This window comes from Drosophila busckii, unplaced genomic scaffold (genome assembly GCF_011750605.1).
Source record: "Drosophila busckii strain San Diego stock center, stock number 13000-0081.31 unplaced genomic scaffold, ASM1175060v1 chrUn_07, whole genome shotgun sequence".
NCBI lineage: Eukaryota > Metazoa > Arthropoda > Insecta > Diptera > Drosophilidae > Drosophila > Drosophila busckii.
In genome coordinates this window covers 1403717-1423477 of record NW_022872723.1, presented here as the reverse complement: position 1 = coordinate 1423477, position 19761 = coordinate 1403717, and the positions used below count along the sequence as shown (strand labels likewise).

Below are 19761 nucleotides of genomic sequence, written 5' to 3'. Positions count from 1 at the left end.
TCACATTCAAAGTAATTCAATAAACATCTTATAAAAAGATATAAAGAAATATTCTATCGTCTTTGAAAACGGCTTACAAAACGGGTAACTCAATATTATGCAAATTAGATATTCATAACGACCTTCGAATTGTAACGCAGATTGGCCTTTGATTTTTATTGCCACCTTAAACGTTTAATGGCTTTCAAAGTCTCGTCAGAGCTGCGAATCGTTTACAATCCTCAGAGTCAATGGCATTTTTTATTTGGGAATACATTGAACCTGCGACAGTCCATTAAGGCATCCATACCAATCCATCGATTTGTGTCAATAAATTTAATTTTATATGTGCACGTAAGATTGTGGTAATAGGTAATGCGACCTATTATTAGCATTAGGAACAAACCAAGCCATAAACTGTATTTTTAGAAAACTGGAAAATGGTCAAATCAAATTGTGTAAAGGTATGTATGTCACAGGCATCAGCAAGTAAAACTGAGATTGAGCCCTACTAATATGATCATGCAGAAGTCAGAGTCTATAATAGCTAAAAACAGCGTACATAGATACTCCTCTTTCCACAGCAGTAAGCTTTCATTTTGGAAAATTTAATTCTAAAACGCTCAAAACATTTATCCCCACAATACTTAACGGAGAAGTTCAAAATTTAGCACATTAGATGTATATGTATTAAGGTTAAGTATGCCCCATATTTTGAAACATATTTTTTAATGCGTCACCTGTATTATTGTTGGACTTAGTCAAAAAAAAAAAAAAAACAAGGTGGACAGGTTAAAATTGGGCGCCACCAACATTTAAATACACTTTGGCTAGGGTATCGCAACAAACACCCGCATGCACTCACAAACACATAACACCTAACAGCTAAGGCGTCACAGCTCGTTTTCGCTTGTAGCGTCAGCAGCGACGCCGCCGCTGCATCGGCAGCGACGTTTGTATGGCGCGGTCAGCACGTGCACCCCGCTGCTTATATTGAAAATTTAAATGTGAATAATTCCTAAGTTATTTACTCGATCGTTTTTAAATTTTCACAATCGGTCGAAAACATGACTTGATTTGCGGGGGAGGGGGAAGGAAATAAAAAAAAAAATAAATAAAAGCGTAGTGTTCTGGATATAGGAGCACCTACATACCAAATTTGGTTAATCTAGCTCTTATAGTTGCTGAGGAAAACGCACTCATACAGACGGACAGATGAACATGGCTATATCGACTCAGCTCGTCGTGCTGATCAAGAAGTCTGCCACGCCTCCTTCTCCCTGTTACATACATTTGAGCACTTCATAATACCTTTTTTCCATTTTTTACAAAAAATGTCAAAGTGTATTAATACATTTTTTTTTTAAAGCTTGCTGTTTTTTATTGAATTTTCTCTTAAATTGAGACTAACATTAAGTAATAAATCTGGTAACTAAACATTATCTAAAGTTTTCTTTAAACTGTTTTAGGATTGCACATTCCTAGATTCTATCGCTGGTTGATAGGTCGTTATGACGCCGACGGGAGCGGCTGCACAGCCCTGTTAGACCTCGCGCGAGGGGATTAGGATGCGAAGAAAGCTTGCTGTTATATTTTACCTTGTGTTCAGCTATTACATCTCTGACTGGTTGAATATTTAGGTCTTTCTGTATGTTTTCGTTTCGAACGTACCACGGTGCCCCGGTGATAGATTCTAAGGATTTGTTGACTGGAACTTTCTGGACAATATCAATATTGCTAACTTGCTGGCGTTCCCCCATAGTTGGGAGCCATAGGTCCAGATCGGCTTAAGTACGGAATAGTAGAGCAGGACCTTATATTCAAGGCTGAGAGAGGATCGATCGTTGATAAGCCAGTGGAGGCTATTGGCTTTTAGTTTTAGTTGCGTTCTCTTGGCTTCGATGTGCCTACGCCATGTGAGTCTTCTGTCGAGGTGTACTCTAAGATACGTCACTTCGTTTGCTTGCGGGAGTACGGAATTGTTTAGTGTGCCTGTTTAGGGTAAACGTAACATGTTTGCTTTTTTGTTCGTTTACTCCATTTCTCCACTTCGACCATATGAAAAGCCAGTTGCGCTGTTGCTTGCGTAGGGCAAACCGAACGGCTGAGAATAGCTGTATCGTCAGCAAAGGTGGATGTTGTTAGTCATCCACTTGTTGGAATATAGTGTTGGTACAAGTACGCTGCCTTGTGGGACTCCAGCTCTGATCACATAGTCGTCAGACATAGCAGAATTGCATCTCACTGCAAATTTCCTGTCATATAGATACGACTCTAATAATTTGTGTGTATTATTAGGAAGGATTGCTCTGATTTTATGCGTTAGGCCTTCTAGCCAGACTTTATCGAATGCTTGGGATACATCTAAATATGCAGTGCAATATTCTCGGGTTTCGAATGCGCTTCTTATTCAGAGTTATGCGGATTAACCTGCTCGATAGTGCCGGTATTTTTTCACGAAATCAAATAGAGCACTCACAGAAGTCAGATGAGAGATTTGAGAGACTTTCGGCACTGATCCAAATTTCCGAGGTATTTTTTGGTAATTGCGAAGTCTATTAAGTCAGGCAGTGTATAATAATAGAATAATATTCTGGTCGATTTACCCTGAAAGATATGAAGCTTGTACAAAAATTCACAAAGCAGATCGATATATTTTATAATTTTAAATTACCTTCCTCTTCCTTGGAAATAGCAAAAAAAATTATTTACGTCGATTTTCTTTTGGGGAACACATGAACCCTAATATAAGCTCGTTAATAATTTTAGACAAATACGTTCTTTATGGTTTGCTCAAGAGCCGGCAGTTTCATATGTAGCTTTGAAGGCAATTTTTGATTATGTGAAGATGCTTACGTATGCTTTTTACAAACTTATGAAAGCTAGTAGGAGCAACTAAATTAACTAATACTAATGCACAGAAATAATCTCTATCTGTATTCAAAGACATAAATTGTATATTAGATACATTTACATTTTAAACTGCCGGCATCTGATGCACTCCGCAGTGCACGCAAACATGATGACAACATTTAAATACCTTTCGAAAGGGCATATAAGTTTAATAGTTAATACATCGAATAAAAGAATCTTTTATGATGACAAACCTAAAATATTGCAAATTTGTCTTAACAGGTTAAAAATCGATCCCGAAACTAGACAAATTCTTGCGGCAGAAACTAAACAAAAAAATCCTTTTTAAATTATTTTCTTTAAGACTACATCTTTTGAGGGTGACAACTAATCAGTGAGTCTCATTCTAAAGCAGAGTATGTATTTAGAAGAAGATTTTGTAAAACAAGAAAGAAACAGACATTTTCTTGATTTCTGGAAGACAGCTGAATGGAAAAGTTCAGCTTGCTGCTCATAATTATGTAAATCGAAGCCCATAAAATGAACTACGTCCGGGGTTAGCTCACCGCAGGCCTCCTCTGAATTGTCAGGCAACAATCATAAGACACAGATGTCACTCAAAGGTCCAGAGCCCGGACACGAGCGTCGACAACAGCACCATCACCAATACAGGCATCTTAGTGCTCTGCGGCAATTTAAATGCAAATGGGCGCCGAATGGGCCAGCGTTGGCCCAAAAAGCCACAAAACCATAACCAGGAATCTCTCGCATTATGCAGTCCGTACTAGCTATGCTACGGTGAGGTAAATGAGTGGGCCGAAAGACATTTGATGTACACAGACATACAAAGACATACACACATACATATACGCATTTGAATTTGTGGTTCTTCGGAAGTCCCAGGGAGCTCGCTGGTTGTAAGCGACGCGTCGTCACCAACGTCTGCTTCTGCTTCTGTTTGAGTTCGACATTTGGCACAAAATTCATAAATGCTAATTTCAACACATTGTGCACACGTTACAAATATGAATATTTACCATAACTAGGCACGCACATGGCCGCATATACATATCCATAGCCATAGCCACAGCAACAGTAACAGTAAGAGTAGCTCCAGAAAGGATCCAATGAAGCAGGAACGGCGGGAAGGAAAAGCTATCTTTATCGACCTAAGGCTTGTCATGGATTCAGGTTTGGTAGCTACAGCCTCGGTCCCGGTTTAATAAAAGCCTTTTGGAAATGAAGCAATTGTGCGTTTCAGCTATGAGCACAGGCTGCAGCTGGCATCATCTAGTTAGGGCTGGGTCTCAAATGTACATAGACATAGCATTAAATACAAACGAGTATGTGGCAGCTATATGCCGACTCAGTCAATGTGTGGGCTTGGCAAATATGCGTCGAAATCACACAGACGCACAGTTTTTGAATACCAAATAGAGACTATAACACACATACACACACATTCGCATCTGAATGCAGTCGCCAATACGTATGGCGCAGTCTATATTTGTCTACACGATGCGTGAGATTGAGATTGGCTCTGCTCCTGGCAGTCTGACTGGGATTGTAATTGCCCGCAAGCCTCTACTAATAGCACACTTTGGCATAAATTGAAAATCCTTAATTGGGCCACATTATTAGTTTAAACTTTCCTTAAACGGTCATCTAATGAGTTTCCAATAGGCCTAGGAGTGGTCAACAAGTGGACGCACTCTGTAAAGTATTAGAGCGTAATGAGAAAAGCAATGCCATATGCCACAACAGAATCGACAGCAGTTACACTTGCCCTACCGCAACTAATTTGAATTGCAAAAACCTCTACCGGCTGCAACCAAATCTGTACTTCCCCATACTTCTGTATGTACTTCAAACTCTCTGCGCTTTCACCTCAGTTTGGCCCACGGACATATTAGAGCCAGCTAACCCGACTAACATAAAAGGGGCGTGCAGTCTATGACATTGGAAGTATCTCTCGCCAGTGAAGATTGACGTTTGAGCTATATTTGTATATAGTATATTTCTAAATGAGCCCAAATATAACGGTAAATAAATATAAAATATTTAAAACATTTAGCGGGTAAATAAGCTCATACGAACTTTGAATAAAATGCATTGCATTGCACATTAGTGGAATGTTTTTCATTATGCTGGCAATAGAACACAAAAATAAATAAATAAAAATGGTAATCATCAACATCTGCACTTGTAAGAAGTATATATGTACATGTGGGTGTGTGTGTGTGTGTTCGCTTTCTGCGCATTCAACATCTTGTGGATGTATTAAAAATATCTTTTAGATACTTTTGAGCCACCAACAGCAGCCGAAACTGCCCTCGTCTGGCTTTGACACAGCGCCCAGCAGTACTATAGAAATCGGGCTTGCCCCACACAACCAAAAAAGAATAAGACGTTGGCTGCCTAACTGCAGCGACGGAAGCTACTGATGCTGCTCAGCAAAAAATGTTTTTATTACATTTCGCGCTCGCGTTTTTTCGCTACTCACAAAATACTTGATGCCACAGCAGCAACAACTAAAAAGTTGAAAAAGCAAGCCAGATAAATATCAAGCCCCATCCAAGGATGGGGTGTAAGCCCAGCAACGGTCGCAATCACGACCCACCCCCACAAATACGCTCTGCAGTGTCCCAACTCCAAGCCCAATCCTCCGTAGCAGCGCGACTTGCCCAAATCAGCAGTCACATTCACACACACAAAGCAGCGCGCATCAAAGCGTATTCATAAGTGGCACTTTGCGCCCAACTGATTTTGCATAAGCTAAAGGATATTTAGCAAGTAGTCCTTCTACATCAACTTCTCAATTTTTATACACTTTCACTTTTTTATAAAAAAAAGGTATGATAAAGATGTCCAAATGTATGTAACAGGTAGAATAATATACAAATGAACAATTATTCTATATATCCGACTATCTTTTAAACGAATATGTGTCGATTCTTCCCAACTGTCATTTGAATAATAACTGTAGTAATTTGTTGATTATAATTCTAAACCAAACCATAATTTGATCACAATAATAGGTTTTTTTTTTTTTTAACTTAAATAATATTTTTTTCCAACTAATTTATACACGAATAGGATTGCACTACTATCCATGGTAATATTTGAATACAACATCGGATGAATAACTTTGGAAAATTTAAAGTTTAAATTTTCTATGTACGTAGAATGGAGCGGACTATCTTCCATCCTGGCATACCAATGTTGCTTTGAGTTACAGCTCTGTGGCCAATCAGCGGAAGTTTCGTGAGTCGTAATGTATATAAGTATGTATATAAATGTATCTGTGTATTTCCGCGGTTTTCTTATCAAAGTATATTAAAAAGTTGAGTACGTCCAAATTTTTATCGCCGATTTTTTTTTTATCATTTTTTAACGTCGCTGCCACTAGGAGGCCCTCTAAAGGAGTTGTCTTGGAAACTTTTCTTCTAGCTTCTCAAGTCGCTGATACTTAAGTCGCGTTTTTTTTTAGAGAAAAAAGGAAAATACCTCTAAAATACGACATACAAATTAAAAAAAAATAAAATAAAACGAAACCAGACACTTGTCTTCATGGCTTAAATAGCTGAATTCGTCTTTGCCTAAATGTAAATTATTTTTCCAGCTAGTAAGTTATAAGTTGCAGTCCATCGCTTAAAATATCAGGTCTATAGGGTACTCCAAGCTAACGAGACACTATACACAAGAATATACTATACTATATATACATAAGGTAGCATCGATTTGTTTGGCCTCAAAAAAGTGAGAAATGGTATTCCAAAGTCATAATCTAGTTCTCTCATTCTGTGTGTTTTCACCAAGAAGCCATAGTTCTAAAATAAATTCTTGATCTTTTGGCATATCAAAATTTAAAAAATTTTTGTTACACTTAAGTGCGCAGCAGGTTACCCACAGTTCTCGCTGTTTTTTAATGAAAATTTAATTGTATTGTAGGGAAATGTTTACCTCACCTTTGATACTATCCATGAATAAAGCCATTATTCGATGTCGTCTTGTAAGTGGAAATGCTTCTGAGCCAGACCATATACCATCGAACGGACGGAATAGTAATCGGTCGGTCCAATATCTGAAGAATATTGCGGGTAGGGTACGATTTCCTATATAAACGTTGACAGGTGGAGATTAACGGGTTTGGCAACGTGAGGAAGGAAGAAAATCAACACTTCCCGCAATTGACGACTTTTTGGCACAATTAAATCGGACATACATATTCGCACAACAAAAAATATGTGTGACAACGAAGTCACTAATTTGGAAATTTGGAAATTTAAAATTAGATATTATAATTATTATTATTATAGTATCAGAACTAACTGTTGGAGCCCTCTATTCTACCTAATAAAACATTCTTAGTGTTATTGATCCAATCCAGACCAGATTTGTATTCACACTTTTGTTATGACCAGAACTTCCAAGGAAATAAAGCACCAAATATCCTTAAAACCTCAGTTTCGTTTCTAAAAGAACATCTTATTATTCTATGCTTTTAAGATGATTATAAAAACAACAAAAAAGAACAACAAAGAAAGTTGAAAAATCTGAAGTTCTTAGAATAATTATTTATTCTATCAATCAGCAGCGTCGTTTCTTTGCTGCTTTCTTTCTTCCGTTTCTCCACTGCTTCTTCAATATTGGTCGGTCATTCATAATGGAGAAAATAAATGAAAAACATTGAAAAACATTCACCCTGAAGATGCTTCTACAAGCAACGGCAACTACTACTTATAAAAATGTATAACCTAATATTTTTCATTTTGCTGTGAAAAATATGTGTGTGAGTATCTGCTCAATGAAAAAGGAATAGAACGAGTTTTAACTATGTCCACGTGCTGAATTATTTATATTGTTATAGAAATGTTATCCAATCGCAGGCGCAATTGATTTCAAGCTGTCTAGCTGTATGATCGCATGATTTAACAACCACTTTGTATTGTGGATCATATTGATTGGAGCTTTATACCGCCACTCTCTCCCTACTTTGCCGGGAATGCACCAGTTCTACCGCTCAAAGTACTTTACAACGTTCTGGCACATCTACTATGACACATATAATTATCAGGGATGGGAAATAATAGACAAAGTTTATTCTCAGAGCTATACGCGTCTAGACTGAACTTCAATCGTATCGACCGCTTGCACAGGGTATTAAACTTGTAAACTCTCGTTGATCTCGATATCGAGAAGAATACATATTACAACCACGATATACGTAGGTCGGGGACTTATCATTCAGCATTCAGTGTTGACGACATCATGCTGATCAAGTAGGAGAATATACACCCATCAAAGATGCCGATAGCTAGTGTTCTCGCCGCCTTCTTCAAGTATGGGTAAGTTCAGGAATGCGCTCGTACAAGGCAGCGCAAAATTAAACATACTTGGCTAACAGTTGCACATTTACAACTCGCATGTTAATCGAGAGCGTTCATATACTAGGCATATTCTGTATTTATATTTAACTAATTATTTAATTAATAAAAATAATTTCACAAATGCAATTTGTCGCTGTAATCGCTGCCTTGCCATCCGAAAGGCATAGAAATAGACAATCAGTCAGTTGACTCGCATCGCAGATAACCTTCGAACCTTAGACCTGACCCAGCTTGCCAAAATAGACATTTGAAAATAAACCAACGTTTATAAATTCTAAATCCAAAAACTTAACACTTGTTTAATTGGCTAGTCAGGAAAAAGCTTTAAGCTTGTACGTTTGTCTAACTATATTTTAAAAAGTTATATTGTAAAACAAAAACTAAATAATTAAACGCACTGTTACATTATGGTAATCAAAAGCTCAATTTCTGCAATCTTGCTAATGTCACTCATCGACTGCTATTGTATTTCCTAAGCGGCTGCTTTTCGATTAATATGATTCAAATTGCAATCAAGCGGAAGAGAAACGTCATTGTTCGTACTACAAAAGACTTGGAACGAGAAAGCTCTCGAAAAATCTGTTCACATTTAATAAAAATTTCCTTCGCTCGGTCCGTATATCTCTACCCCTATACCCGTGGCGTTTGCTGGCGACTTTGAGTTGGCTTCGTGCACTCTTCTTTTTTATTTTTTTGCATGCAGATTATGTTTTCATTAAATTATAGTAGCTATGGTTACTTTTATACAATCCAAAGCTACTTCAAACGCGAGAGAGATGCGTACGTCCCCATTTCCATTCCGACCTCCTCTCTAGCTGGATAGCTCCAGCCCTAGCCTGAGCTTCGAGCACACAGCCATTCTTTTCGCCATTGGCAGGGAAAACGCAGAAACAAAAAACGCAAAGGAAAAGAATGCGCGTAATAGAAAGTAATGTGTTGCTGTAACTGCAGAAGAAGCGCGGACCGACGTGAGGGGTGGAGCAGCGAGATACTGCATAACAAGTGCAGGAGTCTTCTGAGAAAATTGTAGTTTATTTTTATTGCATTTATTGCGCGACTAGTAGCTCTCTCCCTCTCCTCATTGTGCATTTGCATACAGCGTGACATGTGCGAGTAAGAAAAAGCGGAAATGGAAGCGCCATCTTTTTGACTGTAAATTTACACGTACAGACACGTATGTATCTATGCCTAGGTTGCTGTGCTAGAGTTCGTATGTACTGCTGTCGTCGCCTGTTTGGTTAGTCTTGTTTTCGTTGTTGTACTTTTCTATGGCACGTACATTTATTGCTTTTAGCTATCATACACACATATTACACTCCAAATCACACATACACACCGAGTCGCAAGCACATGCATGCAAAATGGTTCTCATTTTTTATTGCGAGAATGTAACGTGCCGCATGCGAATTGCTTGATTCTGCACCAATCTGGAAACTCCAATGTAGCTCTAGCCTGGTACTGCGCATCCGATATGCCTCTACTACACCCACCGCCAAAACCATTCTAGCACTTCGTTCTTTCTCCACGCTTATGTTAACTTTTCATTCCGTTTGCTCCAAAATATGAAAAATATTCGTAATAGAGTTGTTTGAAATGTACAATAAACATCCAAGTAGCTTTCCCAACGGCATGCAGTGCCAAACGGTAACATATGTACATCCTCGAAACGAGACTGTGAAAAACAGAGGTCGGATCAATGTTTACCTCCATACAGCATATAGTACCAAAAATTATACAAAACATAGATACATATGTACATACAAAAACAAGAACGCGCAAAAGTGATACGCAGCCAACTTTTAATACGCTTTGTGTAAGAAAGTGACGCTTGCGTAAAATTTAGCATATATTTTAGATTTTTTCATGGTTATAAAAATGTTTTCCATTGTACACTTGGAATAATAATTCGCAGCAACTTCATGGCGCTTCGCACATGCATCGATAACATCTTAATCTTGAATAGATGATGAACAGACCTACACACACACACACACACACATTACGATGCTTTGCATTGTTAGGCAGTTAGTTATAGACAACTTTCTATTATTGTCATATTATGTGGCAGAGTGTTTGAAGCTTTTCACTCAACAAAAAGTCAGTTCAAAATTTCACAGCACTTCCTCATTAGCTGAAGTCTCCGACAATGGAAAACCAAAGCTAAAGAAGATAATTAAATCAACGTTGCATGACACAACTTAATCAAAACCAACACAACACAAAATATCAAAGAAACATATATCTATGAACATACAATATTGAAATAAGGAAACTAACACACACTCAAAAACTGACTAGAATTGGTATACAATGAATGCACAAATTCAGAATAGCGCCTATATCGAAGTTTAATATAATTCTAAACTCTCGAACGTGGGGTAAAAAAATATTTTTATTATTTTAATAATACTTGTAAAACAATATAATTTTTTAGCATTAAAAAATTTTAAAAAAGATCTCATTAGATGAAAGTCTCCCTCGATATCAAAGGGTAAAAAAATATTTTTTATTATTTTAATATACTTGTAAAACAATATTAATTTTTAGCATAAAAATTAAAAAGATTATTGTCTCCCTCTTTTTGCAGATTTACTGCAGAAATGGATAATTCCGCACAACTTTTCCAGTTTTGAAAATATCATAGCTAAAACAACTTAGTTGCGATGTTGCCCACCGCAACTGTCGCAATAAAAGTTTATTTCGTTGGCTGATGCTCTACTATCTATAATATTAAGATATTTATAACTATTTAGTTGCATCATCATTATTCTGATAAAGATTATTCGTAATTATTATTTGTTTTCTTAATTTCTCATAACACTGACTGTTGACAAATAGTTTATTACGGCACTTACGATAATTTAGATTTCAAAGAAAATGGCACTGTCACATACGATAAAATGTAACTCGTGATATTTTTTCAACTATAGGGAATATCATTATAATATTTTACCAGATGAAGAGTTAGTGATTTTAAAACAACTTTGCTCATTTTCGTAAATAATGACTCATACGATATTTTCGCAAAAGGGCGTCCATATCATCAATGACTAAAGGGGTAAGGATAGTTAGAGGTTAAAATATGTTATATTTAGTAAAAAAAAAAAAAAAAAAGTTGTATGGGAATTGCACTAAAATATTGCTAAATTACATATATTGCTTAAAATATTTCTATAAATAATAATTTACTTTAAGAAAATAAAAACGTTCGACAAAAACGTTTTATGGCACCATACTTTCATTGAATATTTATTTTCTTTTTAATTATAGCATATTTATTTAAAATTTTTCAAATCTTAGAAAGTGGCATCTAAGTTTAAATAAATATGTCGACCAGTGTATGTCGATTTGCTTTGTACTGCACTCACTCCATCAATAAATAGCACTTCTTCTCGTCCTTATAGCCAGTTGAAACTTGCTACCTACTGGCAATGTAAATGGTTTATGCGCAAAACCTTTGTACGGGTGTAAATACGTACGTATATGTATTAACATACATATTCTCATATATTCATTTCATTTTGCATATGCACTGCAGCTAAAGGTGAAGAGGGTGCGCGTGCTTTCGCAAAATTTTAATAATTTCTGCATCTTCAACACTTTGAATAAAAATTGTTGCTTTGATGGCGGCGGCGGCAACAGCCACAGCAACAACATGGAAGTCGTAGGCAACGCAAAAAAAAGAGAAGGGTAGAAATAGTTGAATAGCGTAACTAACAATAAAACTTTTTAGTGTGAAGCGCCAAAAGAGACGGCAAAAAATATGGACACATATGAAGTCATAAAGTCATATTAACACGTACGAATGCGCACAGGATATTACTGTGCAGCACACGCACACTATAGCCCATACACCATGATGGAGCACACTTGATGCGTCAAATGTTAATATAATTTCATATATTGCGGTTAATTTTTGTACGTGCAACTACTGCATTTAAGCAATAGAAAACTATGTGGCGGGGAAAATTCAAAGCGGAAATGAGCTCAAATTGCGGCATACATTAGCTGGACAGAGCTAAAGCCCTTTTTTAACAGCGTGCATTTCCATTTCCATTTCCATTGCTGTGCAAAAACTAATTTCAAGCGATGCAAACTTTATGAATTTCGCCAGTTGCAGTAGCAAAAACTATGAGTACTACAGCTAGCAACTGTCAGTGACCACAGCGCAGAAATTGCAATAAACAAAGCGAATGCCAAATGGTTCCTCTTTTTAACAACCACAGCGTGGGGCGGGCAAAGCGGAATTGCGAGGGTACATTGGCCAAAGCGCCTCGATCCATCCACACCCAGGCCGTGGATAAACACATTGCGCCTGGAGTGGGGCAGAAGCTCGTCTGCGATTTTGGTCAATTGGATGACACCGAGTATGGAACTGATAAAAGTACAAGCGAAAGCAGGCAAGCAAACACACACCGATACAGATATACCTACATATAAATCATGTGGCCTGAAGCACCGCGAGGCCACTTATGGATGCATGTGGCTACTGCTGTAAGTGCCACAGTGCAACTGATGCCGATTTCGAGCAAATCGCCATGGCAATAAATTGCTTTGCGTCCAGAACGCCGTTAACGGCAGTCAAATCGAGTTGAAATTGGTCAAAAGTTTAACATATTTGCGTGGGTGTTGAGAGGGCTTTTGGTCCAGCACAGAGATGTTATGGAGTCACGCTGCTGATGTTGGCCTTTTTGTGCATTTTTGGGTAAATAATCGAGTTGCTCCTGCATTTTCAAGTGCCACCTGCCCGCGGGCACGTCATACTCGCTTATGATTTTCGACTCTTCATGGGAAAATAGTGGGTGCCAAGTGGCCTGTAATTTTGACGGGGACAATTTTCATTTGGCATGCATGGCAGTACCAGCAACAATTAATATTTCATATTTTAGAATTCACTACTTATTCAGAATATAGCACTCTTAAAAGTAAACGGCATCTAAAATCACACAAAATTATGATCATAGAATATGAAATATACAGCCGGGTCATACGAAACATATATATGTATTTATGCATATAATATAGGTATGTATGTAACTTCAGAATGGATGCTTGAGGTTTTGGTATATTGACTAAAAAGCACACATTTTTTATAATCTAATCACTTTCTTATATATTTGCACTAATTAACTACTAACCAGATATTTAATTTATCTAAAAAATAAGCTTGTGCTTTATGTTAACATCATTTACAGTTTGCTGCGCAACGATTTCGTAAGGAACATTTCACAGAAGGCGAAAGGCAAAGCCTAATAACTATTTATATATTAAAACAGGTCATACATAATAGTATCAATTATGTATGTACGTGTGCGCTTGGTATTCGACTAGTAATCTTAGTAACTAAGTAAATTAACAAAGGCCACACACAACCGTGTTAAATCATTGAGATACTATCGAGCCTAAAGTTGTCGTCAGACGATCGCTTTGAAAGTGAAGCTATTTTTTACTCCTCATTCGATTCGCATCGCGTTTTAGTTTCCACGATACACTTTTTTTGCATGCTTTTTAATAGCGCGAGTTTAGCAAATGCCATGGCTTCTCAGAATAAGACGATCGTCAGACGGCAGCTTAAAATACGCTTTGGTTTTCAAGTATTATTTATGACTAGTTCTTTAGAAGCTGTCCACATTTATGGGAGAGCAGCTAGACTCGAGTAAACATAAGAGTTCTTTGGTTAGGCACATTAAAACTCATTTAAGGGAGGCATCCATGATATAGATTACTGTATGGAACAGACAGCGGATGCGCCAGTATATTGATTATTTAGGCGTCGGCGCATACCCTCCAAATAGATGTCGCGGCTAAACAAGCCAGCAGCCAAAGGTATACTGCAATTCAATAACAATGAAAGTTATAAATATAAATATAATGCAATTGCATTTACTTACGCATCAGTGCCGGCGCGAATGAACGATCGAAACAAGGCCCAGACGGGCTTGTGGTCGGAGGTGGTAATGGATGGCACCGAGTCATAGAGCAAACACTGCACATAAGGCTGCGTTGGGGTTGACACGCCCGGCACTGTGCTCTGACGCCGTATGACCAGCCCTTGTACCTGGCGATATTTGAAGAGGATGCGGTCGGTGTACGCCGGAGCACGCTGCTTAGAAGAGGTATCAAAGTTCTGACTGCCCGGATCGTACTGAAAACATAGACATGAATTTATTAATATCTTAGTGCAATTATGTTATTTATCTTTTGACTGAAGGCACTAATTACTATTTTCATTAATAATACTATATATTCTTTCTTTCTGTGGCAGAGTAGGATTGAAATTTGTATATTGGATTTACACTGCGTTGATTAAATCTAATATATATTACTAAGCATTTAGATTTACGCGGATTAAGACATAGGGGGCACCAGGGATTACAATTATGTACATAATTCTTCATTTGTCTAATTTCTCGATTACCATACACATGAGATTCACAATCAATATATTGGTAAATCATTGACATATAGTGAAAAATAAGTGGACACAAAAATCATTCCTGAGGGGCTCCTTATATCACAGTGACTATTTTCGACAATTTGTCATTATATAAAACCGTCTATGAACTAAAAGAACTATGATTGCATGTCCAGTAAATGAAATATTAAAATTATTGCTTGGTTTGGCAAATAGAATATCGCAATTAACCGTATCGCAAAATTTTGAAAATTCCTGTAACTTTAAAATTGAAGCATGTGCTCTAATATCCTCAACCATATTCAGTATAACAGTAGTGCAGCTTTGCTTGTTTTCTAAACCCATTTGCTTATATGTAAAAATAGATGCATTTGTTTTGCTAGAAGTCGTTCAAAAACTTTTGGAAGAAATAGGCGTACTAAAGTTAGGTTTGTCTTGGGTATTGGCAATATTTTTGCTCTTTTCCACTTGATTGGAAGTGTTGAATTTATGTGTAATTGGCATAGGTAAAATAATTTTTATGAATTATAAAAAGGTACTTTTCATTATGATATCAGGTACTAAATTATGAATAAATTGTTTGTGAATGTCACTCGGAAGTTTTATCTGCTGATGAGCTAGTACTTTGCAAACTGCACTATAAAACTCTCATGACATCTATTCAGGTACTTTATATATTGACAGTCATACATTTAAGCTTAGTATATAATAAAATATTTATATATATAATATATATATATATATATATATATTGCTATGCTTACCTTATATGTCGGTGGAAATGTTATGTTTGCCTCCATAAAGCCACGAAATGCGGCACCGTCTGCCAACACAGAGCTCAGCTGATCAGTGTGCATGTATCCATGAGGCAAATGCGATGGTAGTGGGAACTTGGTATTTTGTATCCACTCGAGCAATTTTTCACGTGGCTCGCTGAGGCGAAAGTTGAGGTCGCCACACCAGAACACATTGTCAAAGTTCTGTGTGACGTCCTTGTTTTTATGGCGCAAGTTTGGAAGGTTTTTCGGCAAGTCCAGGGCATTTATGATGCGTTTCACATCTGAAACGCGCTCCTTAACTTTCTGCTGGTGCGCCGTCAAGTGCGATGTTACAAACAGCATGGAGGTTCCAAAAAGGCAAAAAGAAATGGCAACGGCGCCTTTTGTGCGAAAAGCTGTGCCCGTGCGCACGGACATCGAAGCATCTTCCGGTGCTGAGCAGTACCAAATAAGATCGCGCCGCATATAGATGGCCAGATGAAGCGTGCCAAGAGTCGTTGAGTGAAAGAGCACATGCGAGGGTCCCAGTGTCTCCTGCAGTGTCACCTCCCACTCGAACCGATCGGGGCTTGACTCCTGAGTGCCAACAACAACTATATCGGGCACGTGCTCTACATTGGACGGCAATACAAAATCGTTCATTTGCCTATGAAAAAGAAAAATACGCCGTGCTATCATTGTAACCATTGTGAATTTACTAGTTTGACATTAACTTACTTGGGCGGACTGTGCCCGTTCATATTCCAGGTGCCAACGAAAATTGTAACTTCCTTTTGAGGTAATACTCGACTTAGCTCGCTTGGCCCAAGCAGTGAAGACGAGCCTAGTCTTCCATCCAAGTAGCTGCGCTCACGAACTTTATCCGCCGGTATAAGATTCAGTGCCTGGGCCGCCATTAGTGCCTGACGCGCCAGGTTAGAACCGGACCCTTGACGATGCAACGTCATGTTCTCGTGCGACATGAAGCGAACACCGTTGGGATCTTTCATGGCTGTATCTAGTATATCCGGTTGTGTGGCAATATTGGGAGACGACATGTGCTGGGGCGTTGTAGCCCTCTTTAACGTGTCCGCACTTTCGTTGGCATTCAAAGGAGGAAGCTCCTGGCCGGGTGGATACAGCTTGAGACGCAAGCGAGATTTGCAGGCGGATACAGCAATGGGACGGATCGGTGTCCGATGAATTGCATCACTGCGTGCAGATAAGTTCGACGGCGAGCAATACGAGTGCTGAGTTGATGAAGCGGATCCAGTTGCAGCACACTGTTCGAAAAATGCTTTGGCAGCAACGGGAGATTCCGGGGCACTTGCGCACTCACTTGATGGTCGTGGTCGTTGGCTGGGCCTGGGTGTCATCTGAAATGAAGTGGCGCCTTCGCTGGAGTGAAGTGAGCCCGAATTATCCATCATGCTCCAGCTAAGCGATAGATTATCTCGTCGCAGAACATTACCCGCATTCACTACAGCATCGGGAACAGAATTGTAGCGCACTGAGACTGGCGGCGTCATTGGCTTCTTTTCGGCCTTGCAACAAAGGCTAAACTGGTGACTAAATCTGTTGTGGTTCGGTGAGCGCTGTTTTGGCTTGCGACGTAGTATCACATTTATATCCGCTCCTCCATCGCTTTGGGATCCGGCATCACTGCTATAGCGATGCGCATGAGTTTTGCTCTTGGACATAGGTTTACCACGTCTATGAAAACTTATAAGTCCACTGTGAGACTTTTCAAGCACCTGATTTGATTGCCCGAGAGCATTGTTGGGCAGCGTTTGGCTCTTTTTACTGGCACCCTGCTCAGTTGAACATTTGGCAAAGTTGACATCGTTGCTGGCCGCACGACGAAGCCGGCCGCCGTTGAGCAATGGGTTGATTCCGCAGTGACGGGCTGTGGCTCGACCTTGCTAGGACGCTTGCTCAGCAGTCCAAATAAGGTACTGCTCGATTTTGATGCAGACCTTGGACTACTACTGTTTCGTTCCTCACCGACCGGTCCACTCTGTTGCATGGCGCTCAAGTTTAATGCCAGGAGTATTAACGAAAACAATATTTATCGACTAAAATCACATTAGTTTGCTTCCTTAAATTGGGCTTGTGCGTATCGACAATATGGACGCGAATTATTTGTTTATGCTATGGTATGGAACAATTTGTAAATTCACTTTATCTGCGAGCTGGAAGACTAGCTCAGTCGAATTTCGCTGAACAGAACCTTCGTTACTCAGCCCATATTGAGCTCCGAGCTTTGCGTCTACCTGCGAATTGTCATAGATAAGTTAATATGGATATTCTCTGTCATATGCTGAGATACTGACTTTTACCGTCGTTTTGTCCAGCAATACTTACGGATGATTATATATGATTAAAAGTACTGTGACGTATAGATCTGAAAGTAAGTTTATAACAAATCAAGCTATTAGTAAAAATCAATAAATGAGCGAGAACGTGCGACACACCACCCACATTGTCGTTACCCCCAGCAATACTAGGACGTCAACAAAGGCAAAACGAATTAAACAACTAGGGTTGTAAGCGCGCAATGGAAAAAATACTATGAATAACACGTATGTACATATGTGGGCTTAACGACGTAACAAAATTGTCATCTGCGAAGCATGCTGATGCCGCGGCTATGACGTCCTCCCACGCACATTTAGCAAAATAAAAAAAAAACGTCGTCGTCGAGACATCACTTCATTTGTGCGCCGGTGCGCTCTTATGCTGATGTTTATAATTAGCAACCTATTGTTTTGCCTTGAATTTGAATGATTATGGCCCATTGGCGTCTGGCGAGCGGGTAGAGCAATGCACGACTATTCTGGATAACCAGCGGGTTCAAGAAAAGATATAGCAAATTTCTACTTTTAACTTCTTACACTTCTTTGCTGTTTTTATTACGACTCCATAATAATGATTTATATTGTTACCAAGTCATTAAAAATTTTTTTGACTAACCGAATTATTTTTGACCTCCAAATTTGATGCTCTTCTTGTTTGAAAAAATACTTCACCAATTTTGTTTACGATTGAGCTAATCGATTCATGAAGAAATGAAAATCAGCTGTTCGCATCATAACGATAAAACGTACTGTATCGAATAAGAATTCGATAGGCACTTTAGTGCGATGGAGTTCGAGTCTGATATGAAATATTACTGTCTTTCATTGTAGAAAATATTGTCACAGCCGCAGAGCCGTGCGTATTTCTTAGCGGAGATCAGACTTAAAGTTCCTCATAATTTTTCAAATAATATTTTTATTTCTTATCGATAATTATATGTGTCTTAGCGATAGTTTCCAAAATATACGAAAACATTATAGCAATCGTTAACTACGAACATATTTTTAAGTTCAAGCAGCAAAATTCCCGCTGAACCCAAAATGCAGACGGGATTTTTATCCTAGAATAGTTTTTTTATTGGCTGCCATATTCTAAAAAGTCACGCATCCGAAAGCGGGCTGATAAGAAATTGGCCTTACCAAAATAACACATTTTAAACAACCATAAATATTTAATTCGAATTATGTTATCAGACTTATCGAAACTGGTAATGTTGGCGGGACTTTAGCGCTTTCAATATGAATAAGATCTGTCTTCAAGGCAGTGTCTTGATTGGGTTAAAATATGCTTATATTCAGTTCCATGGTTTTCAACCATAAGATATTGGACTGCGGAATAAAGGCGCGGACAAGCATTTTTGACGATGAGAAATTGTGGATAAAGTCCACGTAGTGATATTGAATGATCGCCGAACCAAGCTATGAGAGATTGAAAATGCTTTGTCATTGAAACGTTGAAAACATCTTACACGTATTTTTACATACAGTTCTTTTTGGGGCAGCCAATCGGCGGGGGAGGGGGAAGGAAATTAAAAAATAAAAGCGATTTGTCCTTGATTTGGGAGCACTTACATACTAAATTTGGGTGCTCTTATAATTGCTGAAAAACTCGCACTCATACTGACGGACGGACAGACGGAGAAGGCTGATCAAAAATATGGGGTCTGCCACGCCTCCTTCTCAATGTCAATTTATTAAAATTTAAAAAAAATAGTGTTTAGTTTGGTAGACCAACTTTTCCACAAACATAAAGTTATATTATGTCGGTTTAAATTAATTTTTATATTAAACTATAGGTAATTCAAAATTATTTTGTCGGATTTGGATCAAGTTTCTTAAAAAGGAGGCACGTGCCTCTCCTTAATTCATAGCATATACAGAACAAACTGCAAAAGGATATAAGCGGAACAACAGACTTTTAAGTTTGCTTATAAGCTATGCTATCGGGAAATTGCTTACATGGCACTTCTTACAACTATAATTTGGAACCAGAGCTTTAACTCATATGC

At 38.3% G+C, this 19761-nt stretch overlaps 1 protein-coding gene across 1 annotated transcript; it reads right to left on the bottom strand.

Moving 5' to 3' along the window:
* Nucleotides 1-13240: 13240 nt before the first annotated feature.
* LOC108601136 (inositol polyphosphate 5-phosphatase E) lies at nt 13241-18453 on the bottom strand. Its single transcript, XM_017989063.2, is given in 8 exon segments — nt 13241-14053; nt 14114-14367; nt 15402-16062; nt 16134-17239; nt 17241-17282; nt 17284-17668; nt 17729-17799; nt 18369-18453. Coding segments are annotated over 6 exon segments (2310 nt in total). The 5' UTR covers nt 17422-17668; nt 17729-17799; nt 18369-18453; the 3' UTR covers nt 13241-13944.
* Nucleotides 18454-19761: the final 1308 nt, after the last annotated feature.